Source organism: Argiope bruennichi, chromosome 7, assembly GCF_947563725.1.
Source record: "Argiope bruennichi chromosome 7, qqArgBrue1.1, whole genome shotgun sequence".
Classification (NCBI taxonomy): Eukaryota; Metazoa; Arthropoda; class Arachnida; order Araneae; family Araneidae; genus Argiope; species Argiope bruennichi.
In genome coordinates this window covers 132,572,285-132,590,727 of record NC_079157.1, presented here as the reverse complement: position 1 = coordinate 132,590,727, position 18,443 = coordinate 132,572,285, and the positions used below count along the sequence as shown (strand labels likewise).

At 28.0% G+C, this 18,443-nt stretch overlaps 1 protein-coding gene across 1 annotated transcript; it reads left to right on the top strand.

Moving 5' to 3' along the window:
• Window positions 1-119: 119 nt before the first annotated feature.
• Window positions 120-17,696, top strand: LOC129975586 (uncharacterized). The gene is made up of 11 exons (XM_056088649.1): window positions 120-257; window positions 599-655; window positions 1,723-1,869; window positions 3,212-3,340; window positions 5,667-5,804; window positions 7,865-7,987; window positions 9,744-9,842; window positions 12,391-12,477; window positions 12,686-12,745; window positions 14,836-14,910; window positions 17,667-17,696. The coding sequence occupies exons 1-11, from the start codon at window positions 120-122 to the stop codon at window positions 17,694-17,696; spliced, it is 1,083 nt and encodes a 360-aa protein (XP_055944624.1).
• The last annotated feature ends 747 nt before the right edge of the window (window positions 17,697-18,443 follow it).

Here is an 18,443-nt window from a genome sequence, read left to right as displayed (position 1 = left end):
GTTTGAATAATATAAAATATTTACTTTTGAGAGCATTTTTTAATTTTCAATATTTAAAAAATGGTATATTATATATACGAATTTTTGAAAATACCCTGAATGCAAATGCAACAGTTAGGATGGCTTGTATTAAACGTGTTCCTTTCTACTTTCAGTTAAATGTTCAAGTCAAAAAAGAAGTTTTGCCTGACGAATACTCAGCTAATCAAGAAAATATGGAATTTGAGAAGTCAAAAAATAAAAGTAATAATGTTTTAGTAAGTACGGATTTATAATTATTTATAAATGAGCTTATTACACTAATAACTAGGTTAAATTAAATAAATGCAATTGTATTTTATGCGCAAACAGGAAACAGTAATTTTCTTTTAATTCGTTGATATTTTATTTTCAAACGGAAAAAAAAATAGTCGTTGTGTATTTTAGAGTTGTTTTTTTTATTATTATTAGAAAGTTTGTAAGTTAAAGATGTCAATTCTTATGACAAACGGAATCAAATTTATTAATTTGATTATGTTTTGATTATCTTTAGAACATGTTCGTTTCTAATGAAAAGTGTTCGCAAACAACAACTAAAACTAGAACCATATTTTTTCAGATCCAGGAGAAAACAGAAGCATCTCGTCGCAGCAATCGAAAACGGAAACAAAGCAAAGTAAAACATTTTTCTTAATAAAAAGTTTTTTTTATACATGCCTAAATATTATATCCAATTTTATGTTTAAACAGAATATTTTAGCAAAATTATTAGTGTTTGAAAAATTCAAATAACTCCCCTACACAATTTTTTAGTTTATTTATGCTGCATCGTCACAGTTGTAATTGTTTTAAAATTGTTTAGTTTTTTCATTTCATTTTTTTCGCATAAATCTCCATGTTTGTTATTGTTATGTTTGAGTTAATAAAACTTTAATTAAATTTAAGAAAAAAGTATAATTTTAATACGGAAATCGAAAACGAAATTAAATGTTATCCCCTAAATTTTTGACACAAGTTATTAATTCATCTATTCATAATTGTATTATTTATAAAGACTTTTGTTTCTAATTATATCTGATTTATTATTATTATCTTACCTATAAAAATGTCTTTCCACGCCCATTTTCTCATTATTTAAATATATGACTTGTGTATCATATTATGCATATAAAGAATAATAAAAATTTTATTGCAACATTTAAAGATGCTGTGAAAAATATCTAATATTTTTTTTTTATTTAACGTTCATCCATTTTCTTTTGTTGAATTTTTAAATTTGTTTTTTAAAAAAGAGCGAAGTATTTTTTGTTTCACTCGTTCAAAAAGCACATACACTTATTGAAAAGTAGTACGTTAAGTTGTATGTAATTCTGATTTTATTAAAGGAAGTTTAGATTTAAATCTCGAATTATCTGATTATTTATTTAAAAATTTCGTATGCAGTAAGGTGTATATAACTTTAACATTTTTGAAAACAAGGCATCAAGGAAATTAAATGCTCAAGAGAATAATATCAGATCATAAAACAAAATAAACTAATAATACCTTAACATTACTTTTTATATGAAATTTGTATTTTGAATTTATTTTTCTGTATGCTTATTTTTTAATTAAGAGTAGAAACTAATTTTGAATCTATGTTTCATTTTCGATATGAATCATCTGATATTATTCGGTCTAAAATCAAACTATTTCATTATAAAATATAGCATTTGTTATTATTTTTTTTAAATCTTTTTTTAGTTTAATATGAATGAAAAAGATCTAGAAGAAGAAAAATCGCCTGAACCACGTAAACGTGCTTGGTATGCAAGCAACATTTTCCTTCCAAATATAGATAACGATAATTCATCTTACATAACAAAAAGTAAGACAGAACAAATTAATCCGGTAGGTAACATTGAATATTATATAAATCTCTAGTTTTATCTTTTTAGTTATTTCTTGTTATATTAATTAATTTATGTATTTTTAATGCATTCTAATTACTTTAAGAACCAATTGTTAATTAGAAATAAAAAATAACATATGAATTTTTATCTACTTTATACCAAGATTTCATTCATTTAGGTATAAATTGACCGACTCTTATAAATGTCTCTATATTTCCTTTTTATTTATCGAAAGATGTTAACTTAAAAGAATAATATATCCACATATGATAGTTATTCTTAAGATTGTCATGCATTAAAAAAATTATAAATATTTAGTCATCATAAAAATGGCCAATATCACTAATAATTGGCCATTTTTATGATGACTAATGTTATTGTGTATCTAGGTGTAAATGGATTAAATATATTTGTGATTCACTATTATTGTCTATTCCAAAATTCGTATTGACAAAATTCAATGTAAAGCTCAATCAATTTGTTTGTTGTATAAAATACTTTGTACTAAATAATAATTAAATGTTGGAAGATTCGACATTAATAATATGTGAAAGCCAATATATATCAGGAGGTTCGTTTTGCAATTCGTTTTTTTAATTGCATAATTGCATTCAATTCATATACCCACTTTTTCGGCCAAAAGAATGCATATTTTTCAGTGAAAATTGATTCTGAATGTAAATATTAATTTTAAATACCTACTACTCTTTCCCGATGTGTGTTATGTACAGTAAACACACTTAAAATAAAAAAAAATAAAGATAATAATATGCACATATAACAAATGAAAACATACCACTCTAGATTCTGGCATATCTAATGCATAATCAATTAAAAAATTATACAATATGAAATACGACGTAATCAAGGGCGATCAAAATTGCTTTCCTTTTAAAAATATATCACCATTTTAAGTTTCTAATGCCATACATGCAAAAGATGTAATAAGTCCATTTTCATTACTATACTGTAGATAGTATCAAAAGCTATAGAAAATTTCCGCGTTACAGAATATAATAATATTTGTATACATTATGCCATCTTAATTAGATAAACTTTATAAATTAAAGGAGTTTAATTTTTTTTATTTAAATGTAAAAGAAAAATTGTCGGGTTTCATGAGATATTTGATGTATTATAATACATATAATAATTTCATATATTATAATAGTATCTGATATTAGACGGATACAAAAGTTTAGAAATACCAAAGATTATAGCATTACAAATAAAAAAATTAACAAAAAAAATTAATAAAAAAGAAAGGAAGAAATCATTGCAAACAGTCAAAAATAATTCCGCTTTTTTTTTTTTTTTTTTTTTTTCTTATTTCCTTCCAGTTTTGCATAGAAGTAGATGTAGAAGAAGAATCAGACACACATGATTGGTTTAAAAGCAATGTATTCTCTAGAACGGCAGATAACAATTCACCATCTACAACAAGAATGGCAACAGGACAAATCGATCCAGTACATACCATCGAATTTTATATTATTTCTTTTTTATATATTTTCTAGATCATATTGTTTTATATTTTTATTGGATTAATTTCTTCTGGGATAGAATTTTTAAAAGAAGAACAATTATTAAAACTTATTCATAACATTTTTATTTATAAATATCATCAGTTTTTTTTGGTATAATAATAATTATTTTTTTAATGTTAATAAAATGCTGCATCAATCTTTTATTCGAAAAAAAATTCTTAGAGATAGTAGAGGGAAAAAAAAATGGAAGACTTACATTTTTAAGCCCATTTTAAAGTATATTAATCTATGGTTATTCATATAGTTGTAATTTTACTAGCATTTTAAGTATACGTATGTAAACACAGTTTTTAAAGCAGAGTCGTGGCCGAATTGAGAGAAGGCACTATTAGCTTTTAAAATTCGCTTTTATTCCATCCCGGCAGGCATAATTTCTGTACAAGAAGCGCGTGCCAACTTGCGTCCGCTCACAGCGCGGCACAAGAGCGAAAGAAAAGGGTAAAGGCAAAAAATATTTTTCCGGAGTTATTTATATTATGACTATCTGATAGGGATTTCTTTACACGTGTTGATTTGGGCAAGGGGGAATTTAGGTATATTTTGAAAACATTTCGATTAAACTGATAGATAATTTGTTAAATATAATTACAATTCATGAAAAAGTGTAAAACCAAGGAGCCAAAAAATATCAAATATTGCGCAGTTATCTTAATCAGGAAGGGAAAATATCGATGCTCTTAATTTATGAGTTAATATATTAAAATTACAGGAAGATGCGAAAATGAATTACCTAATCTTAAAAAGACTAATTTAATTCGTTTTACTACTTTACATGTTCATTTTTGAGAATGGATAGTCTGTATGTAATGCAGATCAGAAAATATATATTTTAAATAAAAATACATTGTATCAGACAATTCTACAAAAATCCACTGGTAAAGAGTTTATGAAAAATTTATTGGATCTTCTATCCGTAGCACCTTCCCATGAATCTTTTACCTTTCTAGTTTCTGTTCCTCTCCATTATCTATTCATATGAATACGTGAACAGGTTTGGAGACAGACAGACATTTTAGATTCTAATGGAATATTGGAAAGGTTAATTGAAAACCTACTGCCTTCATCAAATGGAACTTTCATTTGTTAAGTGAGAAAGATATAATCATAGCAATCCCAGAACTGCCTACCCTTCTGAAAACTAACCTGTATTCAGCAATTATTGAGGAAACAAAATACTGAGTAATATTGTGAAATTCTATCGTGAATAACTATTTTCAAAATTGCATTTTTTCTTTGTTGAAAACAATGGTTTGAAAATATGAATGTCACAAAATCATTAAAAGCTATTAGTGAAATATTAGTTTTTCATAATCTTTCTTTCTGATATACTAACGAATTAAAAAAAAATATATGCGTGTATATGCATCATATTTAACAATTTGCAATATTAGATATTGCGTTGAAATTTTAATTTAAGCAAGTTTTCATATATTTTTATAAGTAGCAATCACTCCTGAATTACAATTTAAATATAAATGATGAGCTTGAAAAATAAAATCAGGAGGGAAGAGTGTTTTTTATCGATTTTCAGTGACAGCAGCTGGATTAATTTAATAACAGAAAATAACAAAGAATCAAAAATTTTAATTTATGCATGTAAGGAAACTAAGAATTAAACTGTCGCATTAAGTTAAAATTATTTTCTCATATGTATGTTAAGGCAGAATCGTGGTCGAAGACAGAGAAGACACTTTCGAATTTTAAACTTCGCTTTTATTTTATCCCAGGAGGCATTATTTATGTACAGGCAGAAGCGATGAGCACATCAACACAGAACGAAATGAAGGAATATGAGGAAAAGCTAATGAAAAATTTATCCCCGGGATTATATACTGTGAGATTTTGATAGGGATTTCACTATACGTGTCGACCCAGATAAGGGAATTATAGGGATCTTTTAAGAGAATATTCTTGGCTTGACAATTTTTTATCCCTTCACTCTGAGTGTGGGAACTTGTCGATCTCATAAATTTTACATAGCTTCTGTTGCATTAATTAAATAAAAAAAAAAGGTGGAATTGGATCAGGAAATAAGAGAACGTTTTAGAATGAAGTTAATATGAGTAAATTAAGCTTAAAATTAGGAAATTAATTAATTTTAAATTAAATTTTAGAATATCATTATATGTACACATTTGTACATTTTTAAAAAGTTATTGTTTCATTAATTTGTTTTACTATGAAGTAGCTCAATAATGATTGCGTCCTTAACATCTTTTCCTTTTCTCAAATTTATGACTTGTTTCAGATTGGGTTCAAAATAAAAAAAGAGCAAATTGAGCAAGAAACATGCCTAATAGGAAAGGATGCAAATGCGAATGGAATAAACAATTTGGATTGGAGAAATAAAAATAAATTACTCCATCAAGTTAAAGAGAGTTTCCCAGTAAGTATTAATAATGTGTAATGATCATCTACAGTGTGACTTTTACTCTCTAAAAATGAAAGCAGAACTTTAAAAAATGAATTATTTATATCTCAAAGTTTGCTTAGTGATTCTTGTATTGGAAAGAGAATTTTCTAATTTTAATTTTTTAAACATCCCATTTCCATTTCAAATTTGAATTCATAATTCATGTTAAATCTTTCTATGAACTTAATACAGAGAAATGAACTCAGTATGACAAGAATGTGAAAAATCTTAGTGGGACGCATTTCAAAATATAAAAAAAACGAATAGCAAATTAAAAAAAAAAAAAAAAAAAAAACTGAAAATTAAAGCAAACCAGCATCTTATTCCTTAATCGAAGTTGCGAAATCTTATTATTCATTCAAAAAAATCATCTAGATATTAAAAATGGCAGAAGAAATTAACCTTAACCTATAAAACCAATTAAAGCGCGCATATGTAACTATTGTAAACACTCAAATTTCAATGTATGAAGTAATTATTTTGTCAAATAATTTAAGATAGTCGAAATTTGTAATTCTTTTAATATTAATAATTTTTTTTTTCTCTTTACGATAAGATTAACAAACAAAAAATTAATTTAATTATAATCAATTTTTGAGAAACAAGCAGTGTGTATTTCACATGTTAAAAGTAATATTAGCAACAAAGGTCTTCCCGAAGATTTCCAGCATAATCTTTAATACAAGTATTATCTCGTCCTTCCTAGCGATAAAACATTAAAAAAAGAACTCGATGTTTCTGCATTAACTTATTGACATGCAGCGAACAATACTAATAAAAGATCGATATAAAGCAGTATTTTTACACAGTACCAGAGAATCGATAAATATATATTTTAGATGCCTTTTTTTCTGACGATTGATTACAGTAGTAAATCTGACAGAGAATTACTGTTGTCACATATCAAGTTTCTTTCATTTAATTCAATGCGTTTTTGAGTTCACATGCCTGCGACATTGCAGATCGATAGATGGATAGTCCTGTAGTTTAGCATTTGACTTCACAGATTTAGTGCAAAATTCAATCAGAATCTACTCTTCAGATGCTAAAACTGTGGAACAAATAATATCTGTCTAACTCTTAGCTATTTATTGTTAACATATTCACAGACCTTTACTGAATAAATTTCGTTCAAAAATAGACAGAAATATAAAAATTTTATATTACCGACATTTGTCTACCACAAGCGTTTTACAGTTAACGTTTTCACAGACAAATATAATTCCAAAAATGCGTGTTTCGGTTTAAGAGATCTTTGATAAGTGAAAACTCGCTAAATTCTTTAGTTCAAACTTTTTGAAGATTAAAATACTTTCCTTTTTACTATAAACACCATAAGAGAAAAGTAAATGGAGATATCAGCTGCTATTTTGTTGCGTTAAAAAATATTTTTTGTATTTTTTTTTTTTTTTCCATTTTCAAATACATGCATTTATTTATTTCTGTAAATCATAATTTTTCAAAGGCAAATCAAAAGATTTCAAAAGATTAAATGCTTATGGTTCGATGAAATGCTATGAATGGAAAATGAATAAAAAGGAATCAAAGAGATTTTTTTTTTCACTTGGAACATCTGATATCCTGGCAAAGATTTTACGAAATAATTTAATTTTTATTTTTTTAACGTTCGATGAATATTTGGACTGACAAAGAAAAACATTTACTTTGTTGTCTACATTTAACTTAGTTTTTTGAATCATAATAGACTTCCTTTTTATTTTATTATAATTTTTAAATGGCACCACGTAGTATATATATAGTTAATACGCAAGTATAAGAATAAATTTCTCAGTAGTTAAAAAAATCTTTATTATCAATCTTACAGTTCTTTCATCGTTTAACATTTTTAATGTCACACAGTACAATTAAAAAATAAAGATGAAAAGCTGAGCAATATAATTTGAACTTATAATAATTTAATTTTATTTAGAAAAATAATAATGTTGAATTTTTTAGATTTTTATAATATTTGTTGACAATATTTTTTATGAATGATGAAAATAAAATAATATTTAAAATGGGTACATTTTTAGGTCGCTCATCAGATTAAAAAAGAGTTGATTGAAGATTTCAGTGATCAAGTTTCTGAGACTACGAATGTTAATGAAATGAGAAAAAAAATTAAAATATCTCCTCGATTGCAAGAAAAATATCGGGTGAGAAATTAAACTTCTTTATTTTACACTGCTTCATATTAATTGAATTCAACTGAAATTTTTATATCAAGGTTAAAAACAAATTCTTAAAAAAAATATACAGAAAAGCTATTCTCTGCTTCGTAACAAAAATTCATATAATACGTTCTTTAAAAAATGTGATGCTTAGATTCTAGAAATTAAAATTATATATATATATATATAATTAATTGGTTAGAAATGATGTATGTATTTTCGCCATATCAATTTAATCGGGGCGTTTTCTCTTCTGAAATAAATTTCTTTCCTCTAAACTTCATTTAATGCTTATTTGGTATTTGAAAGTTTGGCTGAGAGATCTGTAATATTATGTAACAAATACTTACTTTAAAATTTTGTTATATTCTCCAGGGCCATCCCGAAAAAAAATGGTGCATGTCACAAAATTGAATTTTGATTGATAGAATTATTACCCACTAAGCATTTTTTGACAACCCTGTTTTTCTCAATAAAATCGAACTTCTTAAAAAAATAATGTAGATATCAATCTGAAATTTTTTCAGTTATTTTCTGCATTATAAAACATACTTAAGTGTAATTCCGAAATTTTTGCTAAATTTAAAAGAATTAAAAATATTTTTCCAAATGTCCACTTTTGGATTATGTTGTCATAACTTTTAACAGTTCATTTTATTAATATTTTTTTTTTAATATTTACATTTCTTAATTTAAAAGTTTCTATTTTAATTTTTATCTATTTTATTTTTTTTTTAAAAACGAAAAACCAGATTTACAACTTTCATTTATTCTCTCTTTCGACATATCCATTTGCAAATGTAGAGGCCTGCTTCATATACCCAGATCATCTATTTAAAACCATAAAATGGTTGTTATACATTTTTTTTTCAAATTGCTGTTAATCCATATCCATCGTCAAAGTACAATTCGATAGGATTAATAATATCAATTAATTAAAATAATTAGTGTTGTATTTTTCTTATAACTAAGTATTTCAATATACTTTTTTTCATAATTTCCATTTTCTTTGTTATATGAATTATTTCAGCTTATTCTTTAATTTGAGCTTTCACAATTCTGTCATCGTCAGAGAGAGAAATTGGGCTTGAAAAGCATTGGGATAAACTGATAAGATTCGATTGAATGAATAAATTGTAGAATGTATAATTCTGATATATTATCCAAACCAAAAAACAAAGTAGAAGAAGAAAAGAAAAATATTGAAATTGTGAATTAGTTTGAAATATGCTTTCACTCCAAATATATAATTTTTTTCTTTTTAAATTTGTAACTAAACAAACCGTAAGAACATAAGTATTTTTTTTTATTATTATTTTTATTTTTAAGCAAGTTTAAACTAATAGACATCGTGAATTTGAAAATTATTTTCTGACCAAGATTGCACACATATCCTTCTATTTTCGGGATCTTGGCTTTAAATTATTTTAATATTTGTAATGTTTCGACTATCAAAAATAAGGAAAGATATTTTTAATTTTTTTCAACATCATTAGATTTCTACTTAAAATATAATATCCATCCTATTTATCAAGTTAATAACAAATTCTTTGAATATATTTTCCGTATTACCTTATGTTTTCCATCTGAATGTTAGTTGCTTTTTTTCATTAACCTTCTAAAACATTGAACTGCCAATTATGAATACTTATAAAGCTTGGGCGTATTTTTAGTGTTTCTACAAATCTTATTTTCTCTCTTAGAATGAGTGTGTGAAATGTAGCATAATTTGTCATTTCAGCTGGATTATAAAATTAGGAAAGAATCAGCAGAACAAGAAGAAGATGATATTGAAATTTTATTCGAGACTTCTTATAAAAATATAGCTGTTTCTAATTGGGTAAGACATATTTCATGATGAAAGCTCAGATTTATCTTTTACTTTGTAGTTGAAGTACTGGGTGATCCAAAAGTCAGTAGACTTTTTAAAACCTTATAAGTATTGAACTATTTACAATAAAATGATGCGGCTTGCTCAGAAATACGGTAAAATGTTTGTTTATAATGAAAAAAAAAATTTTTTATTAGTCACATGTTTGGCCAAAAGGTAGCGCTAGTATTCCATGTAGAATTCTATATTCCATGTATCTTATTATGCGCGAAATAAGCAGATGAGTTAATTGCAAATTATGTTGACTCTAAGAATGTTACTTCGATGTTTCTCTAAAAAAGGCTCTTATACAATCAATTTTCGATGATTCAAGAAACTGAATTTAAAACGAATTTCGATAAAATTTTACTTATAACTTTTGTGTTTAAACATTATATTTTTTTCTTTATTAGTAGAACTGTTTTTCAAAAATGAAGAATCAACAAGTTTAGCTTTACGTTCGTGTAGTACAATTCGGGATATGAAAAAAAAAAAGTCATTGATTCTGATTAGATTGAAGGCAATACAAAAAATGGAGAAATTGGGCTCATTGCAGGGGTGAAAAGTCAATGAAAAAATCTGGAAAACCGGAAAAACTCAAGAAATTTAAAAATTGTCTAAAAACAGGGAATTTTTAATTTCGTTTGAGTTAAGTTATTTTTTTCCATCTAAAAATGCCGATATCTAAAGATTGCAAGAATAAAAGATAACAGTCATAGCTGCCAAAAACGAAACAATACCGTTCGCGATTGTGTAATACGGACCCCTCCCCCCCCAGCTAAATTTCATTAATTTAGTTGATTGTATGTTTGAATTATCGAATTCTCATATAAATAATTTTTAAAAAATGTTTGGTTTATGTTGATCTGTTTAGCACAACAGTTTCATCCATTAACCTAATTCATATCATGAATTGTGAAATGTTTTAGAACATAAATGCATATTTCTAAGAATAAATGCTTCGCACTCAGGAGGTCAACAACGAGATTTATAAAATAAACATGGCAATAAATTTTTTTCTTCAGATATGTGATTAAGCCAGTCTTCATTTGAGCCTAATGCTACGAAAACTCAGTTCCACGAAAAGACTTTTGGATCGAATCTAAATTGTTTACATTTTAAATAACTGATTATCACAATGAATAACTAATGTGCTATTTTTTTCAATGCTGTCTTCATTTGTCGTGAAACTACTATACAAATGGAATAAAATCGAAAATTAAAAGTAAATACAAGGTGATCAAAGTTGAAACACCGCTACCCTCAACTCTATACAGCGAACTACTCAGCGTAAAGGCTCCAAAATTGTTAAATATATTAATGGATTACGCGAAAAAAATTATTCCAGAAACACTGATAGATGGCACTGTACAACAAAAAGTATGCTGAAAGGACTCAAAATGTTCATTTTATTTGAATGTACCAAACATTCAATCCCAAAGACCTTATCGATGCTGTTCAATATGGTTCCCGTTTCCAAGGTGTAAAATCTGCATTCTGTAGACAGTTTATTCAACTGCGGATCGTAATGAGTCGATTATGATGCTTCTCACATGCAGAGTGATACTGTCTCGACGTTCTCGATAAACAAGAATATTTCATTATCCCCAAAACCAAATATCATAAAGATTGCGATGTGTAGAACAAGATTGTTATGTCGCCGGAAACGCACGACTCATTACTCTATCATTAATATAATATTGCCGAAGAAACTGCTGTACACAGATTCTAATGTCTGGTGGCGCTTCATCTTGCATAAAAGTAATTGAATCAAAACATTGGATCTGTTGCATTTGGGGTACAACTAAATTTTCGAGCATGTTTTGGTACCTACTGGTTTTTTTGCGTAAATTCTCAAGTCGATGAAACTCTTGTAGCTGCATTTCATTTATTTTTATAAAACAACTTTACAAGCAAAGCGCGAAGCCATCACTGATAAGAATAACATTTTCCTAGCTTTATCCCTTTTGTGCCTAGAACAGTAGCAGCAAAGCAAGGGTTTATCCATTTTTTAATGCTTACCGTACGAAATTGCAGTTACAATGACAGTTTCAGTTTCTTTACTTTTTTCTTTTTTTTATATATCAGCAATAGAGATTAGAAAGAAAAAATTCCATACCGCATATGTTTTTTTCTACTTGATTATTTGTGTTTTTTTAGCATGTTTTCTGTTGTACAGTGTCATCTATCGGTGTTTCTGGAACTAATTTTTTCCCCGTAATTCGTCTAACCGTGCCTTGAATAGTATGTTCAAATATTTTGGAGTCTTTGTTCATTGTATAGAGAGCTCAGAGTAGGGGTGTTTTAATTTTTATCACCTTGTATGACAAATGCTATAAGTTAATTATATAGCCATTAGTCGCTGAAGCTAACTTATTTCTTTAACATTTTCAATAAAAATTTGTTAAAGCAAAATATTGGTTGAGGATAAATTTAATAGGTTTCATGTACCGCTGATACACTAGAAAGTAAAAAGTGTTTCAAATTTGAAAAGATTAAAATTACTTCTTTTTTGTAGAATGACCGCGTCAATCATGTCAGTCCCAAATCCCATAGAATCCGGAAACCTAAAACTCGCACTGAAGAAAAGAAAGTCTTAAGAAAGGTAATCATTCATTAATCATGTTTCCCCAACGCTTCATCATTAAACTTAAACACGCTCTTCGTTTCTAATGAATCTAGTAATCATAAGGTAGGTATATTTCAAATCCTGATACCTTTATAAATTCAAAATACACTATTTTGTATTACTTCATACTGCATATATTCTAGAATTCTATAAAACTGGAAAAATAACTGCATTTTCATTTCAGGATGATCTTTTGAATGTAAATGGCATTCCAAAGTTTCCAGAAGAAGAAGATGTTTATTATGTAAGTTCTTATAAGAAATTAATTTTAATAAATGTGTACAAAAATCACTCATAAATCATTCCTGTTATATGCGTTTCATAAAGAAAGACAATGTGCATTCTAGCTTAAAATGCAAAAACTGCTACTAAATATAAACGAGTATCTGTGATGACGAATATACGATTTTGCTTAAGTGTTCTTTCTTTCTTTTTTTTCCTTCGTATGAAAGAAAAATAAGAAGTTGTGTAATATATGCAAAATTTGCAATGAATTACTTTGCAGAAATGTTATTTGCACAATGTGAAAAGCTCACTCGAGGCCGTAAGAAAGTTAATTCTTTCTATTTTTTTTAAATAAAAATTCTCTGCAACTCAATAGAAAAAAATATATTTGGTGTTTTCTTAAATATATAAATTTTAAGTAATATTAATCCATAAAGGTTACAAAACATTTTTTTACCATATTTTGCCTTGTAATACAAGAAAATAAACGATTTTAATAAGATACTTAGTAATGAACAGACAAAATGAATAATAAAAGAAAACGAAGTTGCAAAATAAATTTTATGAGCATTATTCTATAGTTAGTTTCGTAGCCTTTTTGCTAATCTTATGATTGTAGCCATCCTAGAATGCTTTAGATCTTATCTTTTATAAGACTACAAATAAAATGTTGTAGATTGCTAAATATGGTGAGTTATCATTGAAGCAGTTTTACACTTTCCATTCCAGTCATGTTGAATCGTATTTATTGCTGCATAACTAAATATCAGATACAAAATTTTTGATCAAGCTGGACTTCTACATCACTGTCGACATTTTCAGAAATCATGCAATTAACTGATAATTTGTTCATTTTTAGAATTGTTACAAGGGATATTAGATTTTTTAAAATTGTTAATCTTAAGAAAAGTTGACTTAATCTTTTAGCTATGAAATAAACCCTAAAATTTAAAATATACACGTTTAAAATTAATCCTTAAAAAATTCCAAACAAAGAAATGCATTACTATAAAGCAGAAAACAATATACTTACAAGCATAGGTTAAAGAAATACAACCCATGCTTAGAAAAAATGCAGAAATATATATATAAAGGTGCTTAGTTATTTTGGCTAAGATGCTTAAAAAGTGTAGCCATTTCTCACTTTGCACCCTGATTTATTTTACATGGCTCATGCATATGTGCTCTGCAATCATCCTTGAGGATTAAGATAAGTACGATTAATTTAAAAAGAATAGGGTCTGCTTAGCACCTAATAATAGCACAATTTTAATTAGATATGTTATCAATGAAGGTTCAGATTCCCTAAAGACATTTAAAAGGTTTACGATTATGTAATCTCTTGACGGGTCATAATTTTTCTTGATACGTCGTTGTTCTGTCCAACATCCAAAACATAACTCCATTAATGTTAAACAACATTCAGCCATCTTACTCCCACTCCCTTCCACTTAAGAGCCCAAAATATAAGGATATAAAGAATCTAGATCTCAAATACGTCCCACAAAATGATATGTAGTTCTACGATTTCCTATAACCCGACGACGCAGCAGATAAGCCCAGCCTTACAGGGATTAATGATTAATGAGAATATAATTTTCTGTTTTTAAAGCCAAGTTTGTGTACATTTTTTTAATTTACTTTAAATAAAATAATATTTTAGTAAACTGCATTTTTATTGTGAAATATTTTTCATGGAGGCAGACAGACTATCTATTTGGATGCAAGAAAGAGGTAACTCCAACATGTGTCACGTCATCTGGAAAATATATTTTTGAGTGAAAATACTGTCATAATACGTAGGAACAATTAAGAAGATTCATCAAAAGGAAAATTTCACATAATTTAGAATTTTCAAACGTTTCTTAAGGCTCTCCGCAAACTTGAATAAATTGGAGCTATCTCCTTTTTACAGCAAACCCTTCAATTTTCAGATGATTTACTGTCCCGATTTGAAATACAAATACATTTGTCATAGAAAGAAAAGATAAAAATCTCCAGGGATGTCTGCTTTGAAACACAGATTCAGCTGCATCTTAAAAATTATTTAAGCGCATAATTATACTGAAATGGGATTAAATTGCTTATATGTAAAGTATTTTCCTTTAGGATAAGTGTCTACTGGAGAAGAATGACCTAGAATGGATTAACAAGGATGAAGGACTTGGAAGCTCCGGCAGTGAGGTAAAAATATGATGAGAAAGAATTAGATTTCAAATCACCATATAAGTATGGTAATATCTATATCATGATAATATAAATCATATGCTTCCTATTCTATTAAGCTTTTATATTTATAAGTTCGTTGCTAGCATGCTTAAACGAAATTAATAAATATCACATTAACTTAATAGCTTTAATTTAATAACTTTTCATTTAATAATTAAAATTTTTCATATAATATAAAATATTCTTTATATAATAATTTTTTCATATATCTAAATCAAAATAATTATTTTTATTAATAAATGCATTCCACCATACAGCAAAAGAATACAAATACCAAACTTATTTATTCAAAAATATTTCCATATTTTTACTATTATTCTCTCAGATTTCAGTCATTTGCATATATTTCATTATTAGAAAATTCATCAATTTGCAATTTATTGACAGTTGAAAAATTTCAGAAACGAATTCTTGTATTTGGCAATAGTCTTAAAAGAACAATACATAAAGATATTATAACATTCATAAACAGATTAGTTTTAAATTTGATAGATATAAGAATAATAGGGTTTTCGAAAAACATACTCACACTGCCATTTTTAAGGAAGTTGTTTAATTCTAGAATTCTTTTATATTTTTAGCCCTGTAGTAAACTAATATGAAGCATATTAGTAATATTTTAAAGCAGGTTCCAAATTTTAAAAATCTTGCGATCCCTTTTTCAAATATCAAAATCTATAGCAGCCCAGATTAGTCCCGTCGCAATGAATTTTTTCCAGAGGCAAGTAGTTACGATCTGAGATCCCCTCGGAAACGTAAACTTAAGTGGAATTGCGGATTGGATCAACGGGCGCCGCGTATCACGCATAAAAACCTGGTAATTTATGTGCTTAATTACTTCATTGAAAATTCTTCCTTTCTTGTTATTCTGTACAAATCGCTTTTTGCGTACAGCAAACTTTTTTTATACATGTATATAAAGTTTGTAGTTTATTGGAAACAAAAGCAAGAATTTAAATTTACGTTAAAATCAATGCGTAAACAAAAATATATTATTTGATACATTTTAAATACATAAAACGGAATCCAGACTGAGCGAAACGCTAGATGTATTGAGATTTTAAATTTCAATTAAAACCATCGTATAAACAAAGATGCTTCCAATAAATTTAAGATATTTAATATTGAATTAAACTGAATAAAACGGCATCAAGTATAATTTTCAAATTCCGTAATACTTAAATATAAAATATATAGAGACGTTGCCCCGGAATTTAAAAAATGGAAAGTAAACTATTAAAAAAGAGTCATATATTTTTTTTTTCTGTGGCAGAAACAAATTTGTTTTAAATAGTTCCATGCAATAACACTGTTTAAAAAAATATCAATGATTTTAAAAATCTATTTAAAATTTCAAACTAATGCATTTTAATGGAAATTCTTAACTTATTATTGATATTTGTTCACTAATTAACTAAACAGGATTCTATTATTCTTCTATACGTCGAACTGCAAAAAATGAAAAATTATTCACTGTGTTGCCATGAAATTTGGCATAGAAGTACATTACAATGGAAGGAAGAACATAGACACATAACAACATGGAAAAGATTTTAATTGGGAATTAAGAAACAGGGTACATCAAAAAGTGTTACATTATGAATCAGAGATAAAAGCATTTATCTAGAGGAAAGCCTGTCAAATATGGAGTGTGACCACCGTGCACTGCTATACAGGCTTCACAACGAGCTTTCATACAGTTTATGAGGGTGTCAATAAATGCTTGGGGCAACAAAGCCCATTTTTCCAAAGGCGCGGCTTTTAACTCTTGGAGAGTATTAGGAAGGGGGTTACGCTGTACAATGGCTCTTCCGAGACCATCCCAAACATGTTCAATAGGATTGAGAACCAGAGACCTCGAGAGCCAGTCCATACGTCGAATATCGTCTTCCTTAAGAAAATCATCAACGATCTGGGCTCTGTGTGGACGCTCGTTATCGCCCTTAAACATGAAGTGTGGGCCAGAAGCACCCCGGAACAACCTCACATAAGCTTCAAGGATCTCATCCCTATAGCGATGTGCATTGACAATACCTCCATCGAAGATGTGCAGTGGTGACGACTGCCCAACATTATGCCATCCCAGACAAGGATTCCTCTGCCACCAAATCTGTCGATTTCTTTTACGTAGGAGAGATGATAGCGAGCGCATTGCTCTCTCCAGATGAAGATTCGACGAGTGTCACACTGTGTGGTAAATCTCGACTCATCACTGAAAAGAACATGCCCCCAAGACTGATGTGTTCGGCACCACAACAACTGGGCTTTTCTGTTGGATGTAGTCAAAGGGACGCATTCAACTGGTCGCCGGGCATAAAGGGCCCTCTCTTCTAGACGTCTGTATAATGTGTGTTTGGAAATTCTTATTCCAGACGCAGCAGCAAAGTCACGAGCAAGTTGAGGGGCCGTTTTCAGCCTATGCCGTCGTGCGCTTAATGCCAAATAGCGATCCTGTACAGGCGTCGTTGCACTGTGACGGTCTTCCTGGTTACAGTACCACTTGTTTGGAATTGATTCCGCAACCTGGATATCACTTTCGGTGCCACTTCTAACCATCGAACCACCTCCGCTTGAGACTGCCCAGCTACAAGCCTGCCAACGGCTCTCTCTCTCTCTCAAGGAATCGTCTTAACGATTATGAGAACTCATTCTCATTGGAAACAAGTTAATTTTTTTGTTTTTGTATTAATGCAATATTCACAAAATTTCAGGGAAACATCCCAGATGCCAAGACGATCTAATTTCAGTAGCTCCTCAAAAAATAATGCTAAACAACATTTTTTCCCATAACAAAGGTTAATATCGTGTCACCGGTCCTTCACAATATATAAAATATAATTTGTTTAAATTTTATTGGTAGCCATTTAGAATTACTTTTAAAAACATTTTTGCGACCTTAATTTTGGACATGCGTGTACATATTGCAAAACATTTCATTGTTTCATGATTAAAACATTAAAATATTGTTTAATTTTTTTAGTTAAAATATTGTTCAATTTTTTTAGTAATCAAAGAATATTTAAAAGAATGAATCTGTCAAAGTAATGTATTTAAAATTTAATTTTTATTTGTTTGCGAATAATTGCGATTTTTCATAATATCGCATTTATCAAAATTTTGTGCTCTTTTTACCATGTATTATTTTTCATCTGCTTGCAGATACGAAAAGGAAGTTCATTAAGATGAACTTCCTTTTCGTATAATATTCAAATTTATTCTAAATACAAAAGCTTTTTTTCTATTGAAAATTGTAGGTTCTTGAAAAAGAAATCGATATAGAAAGATTTTTGAGTTTGTAAAAATTTGATGTATGGCATTTCCATTCTATTCACTGCTTCAATTAAAATGATTCTATTCTATTTTTATTTTACAATTACTGCCAGTTTGCACGTGGTATGTAATATCAATAATATTATCCCTACATTTTGAAATATGTACTAACAATTTTCTTTTTAGAGAAGCGTACAAAAAAAGAAATTTGACGAGAA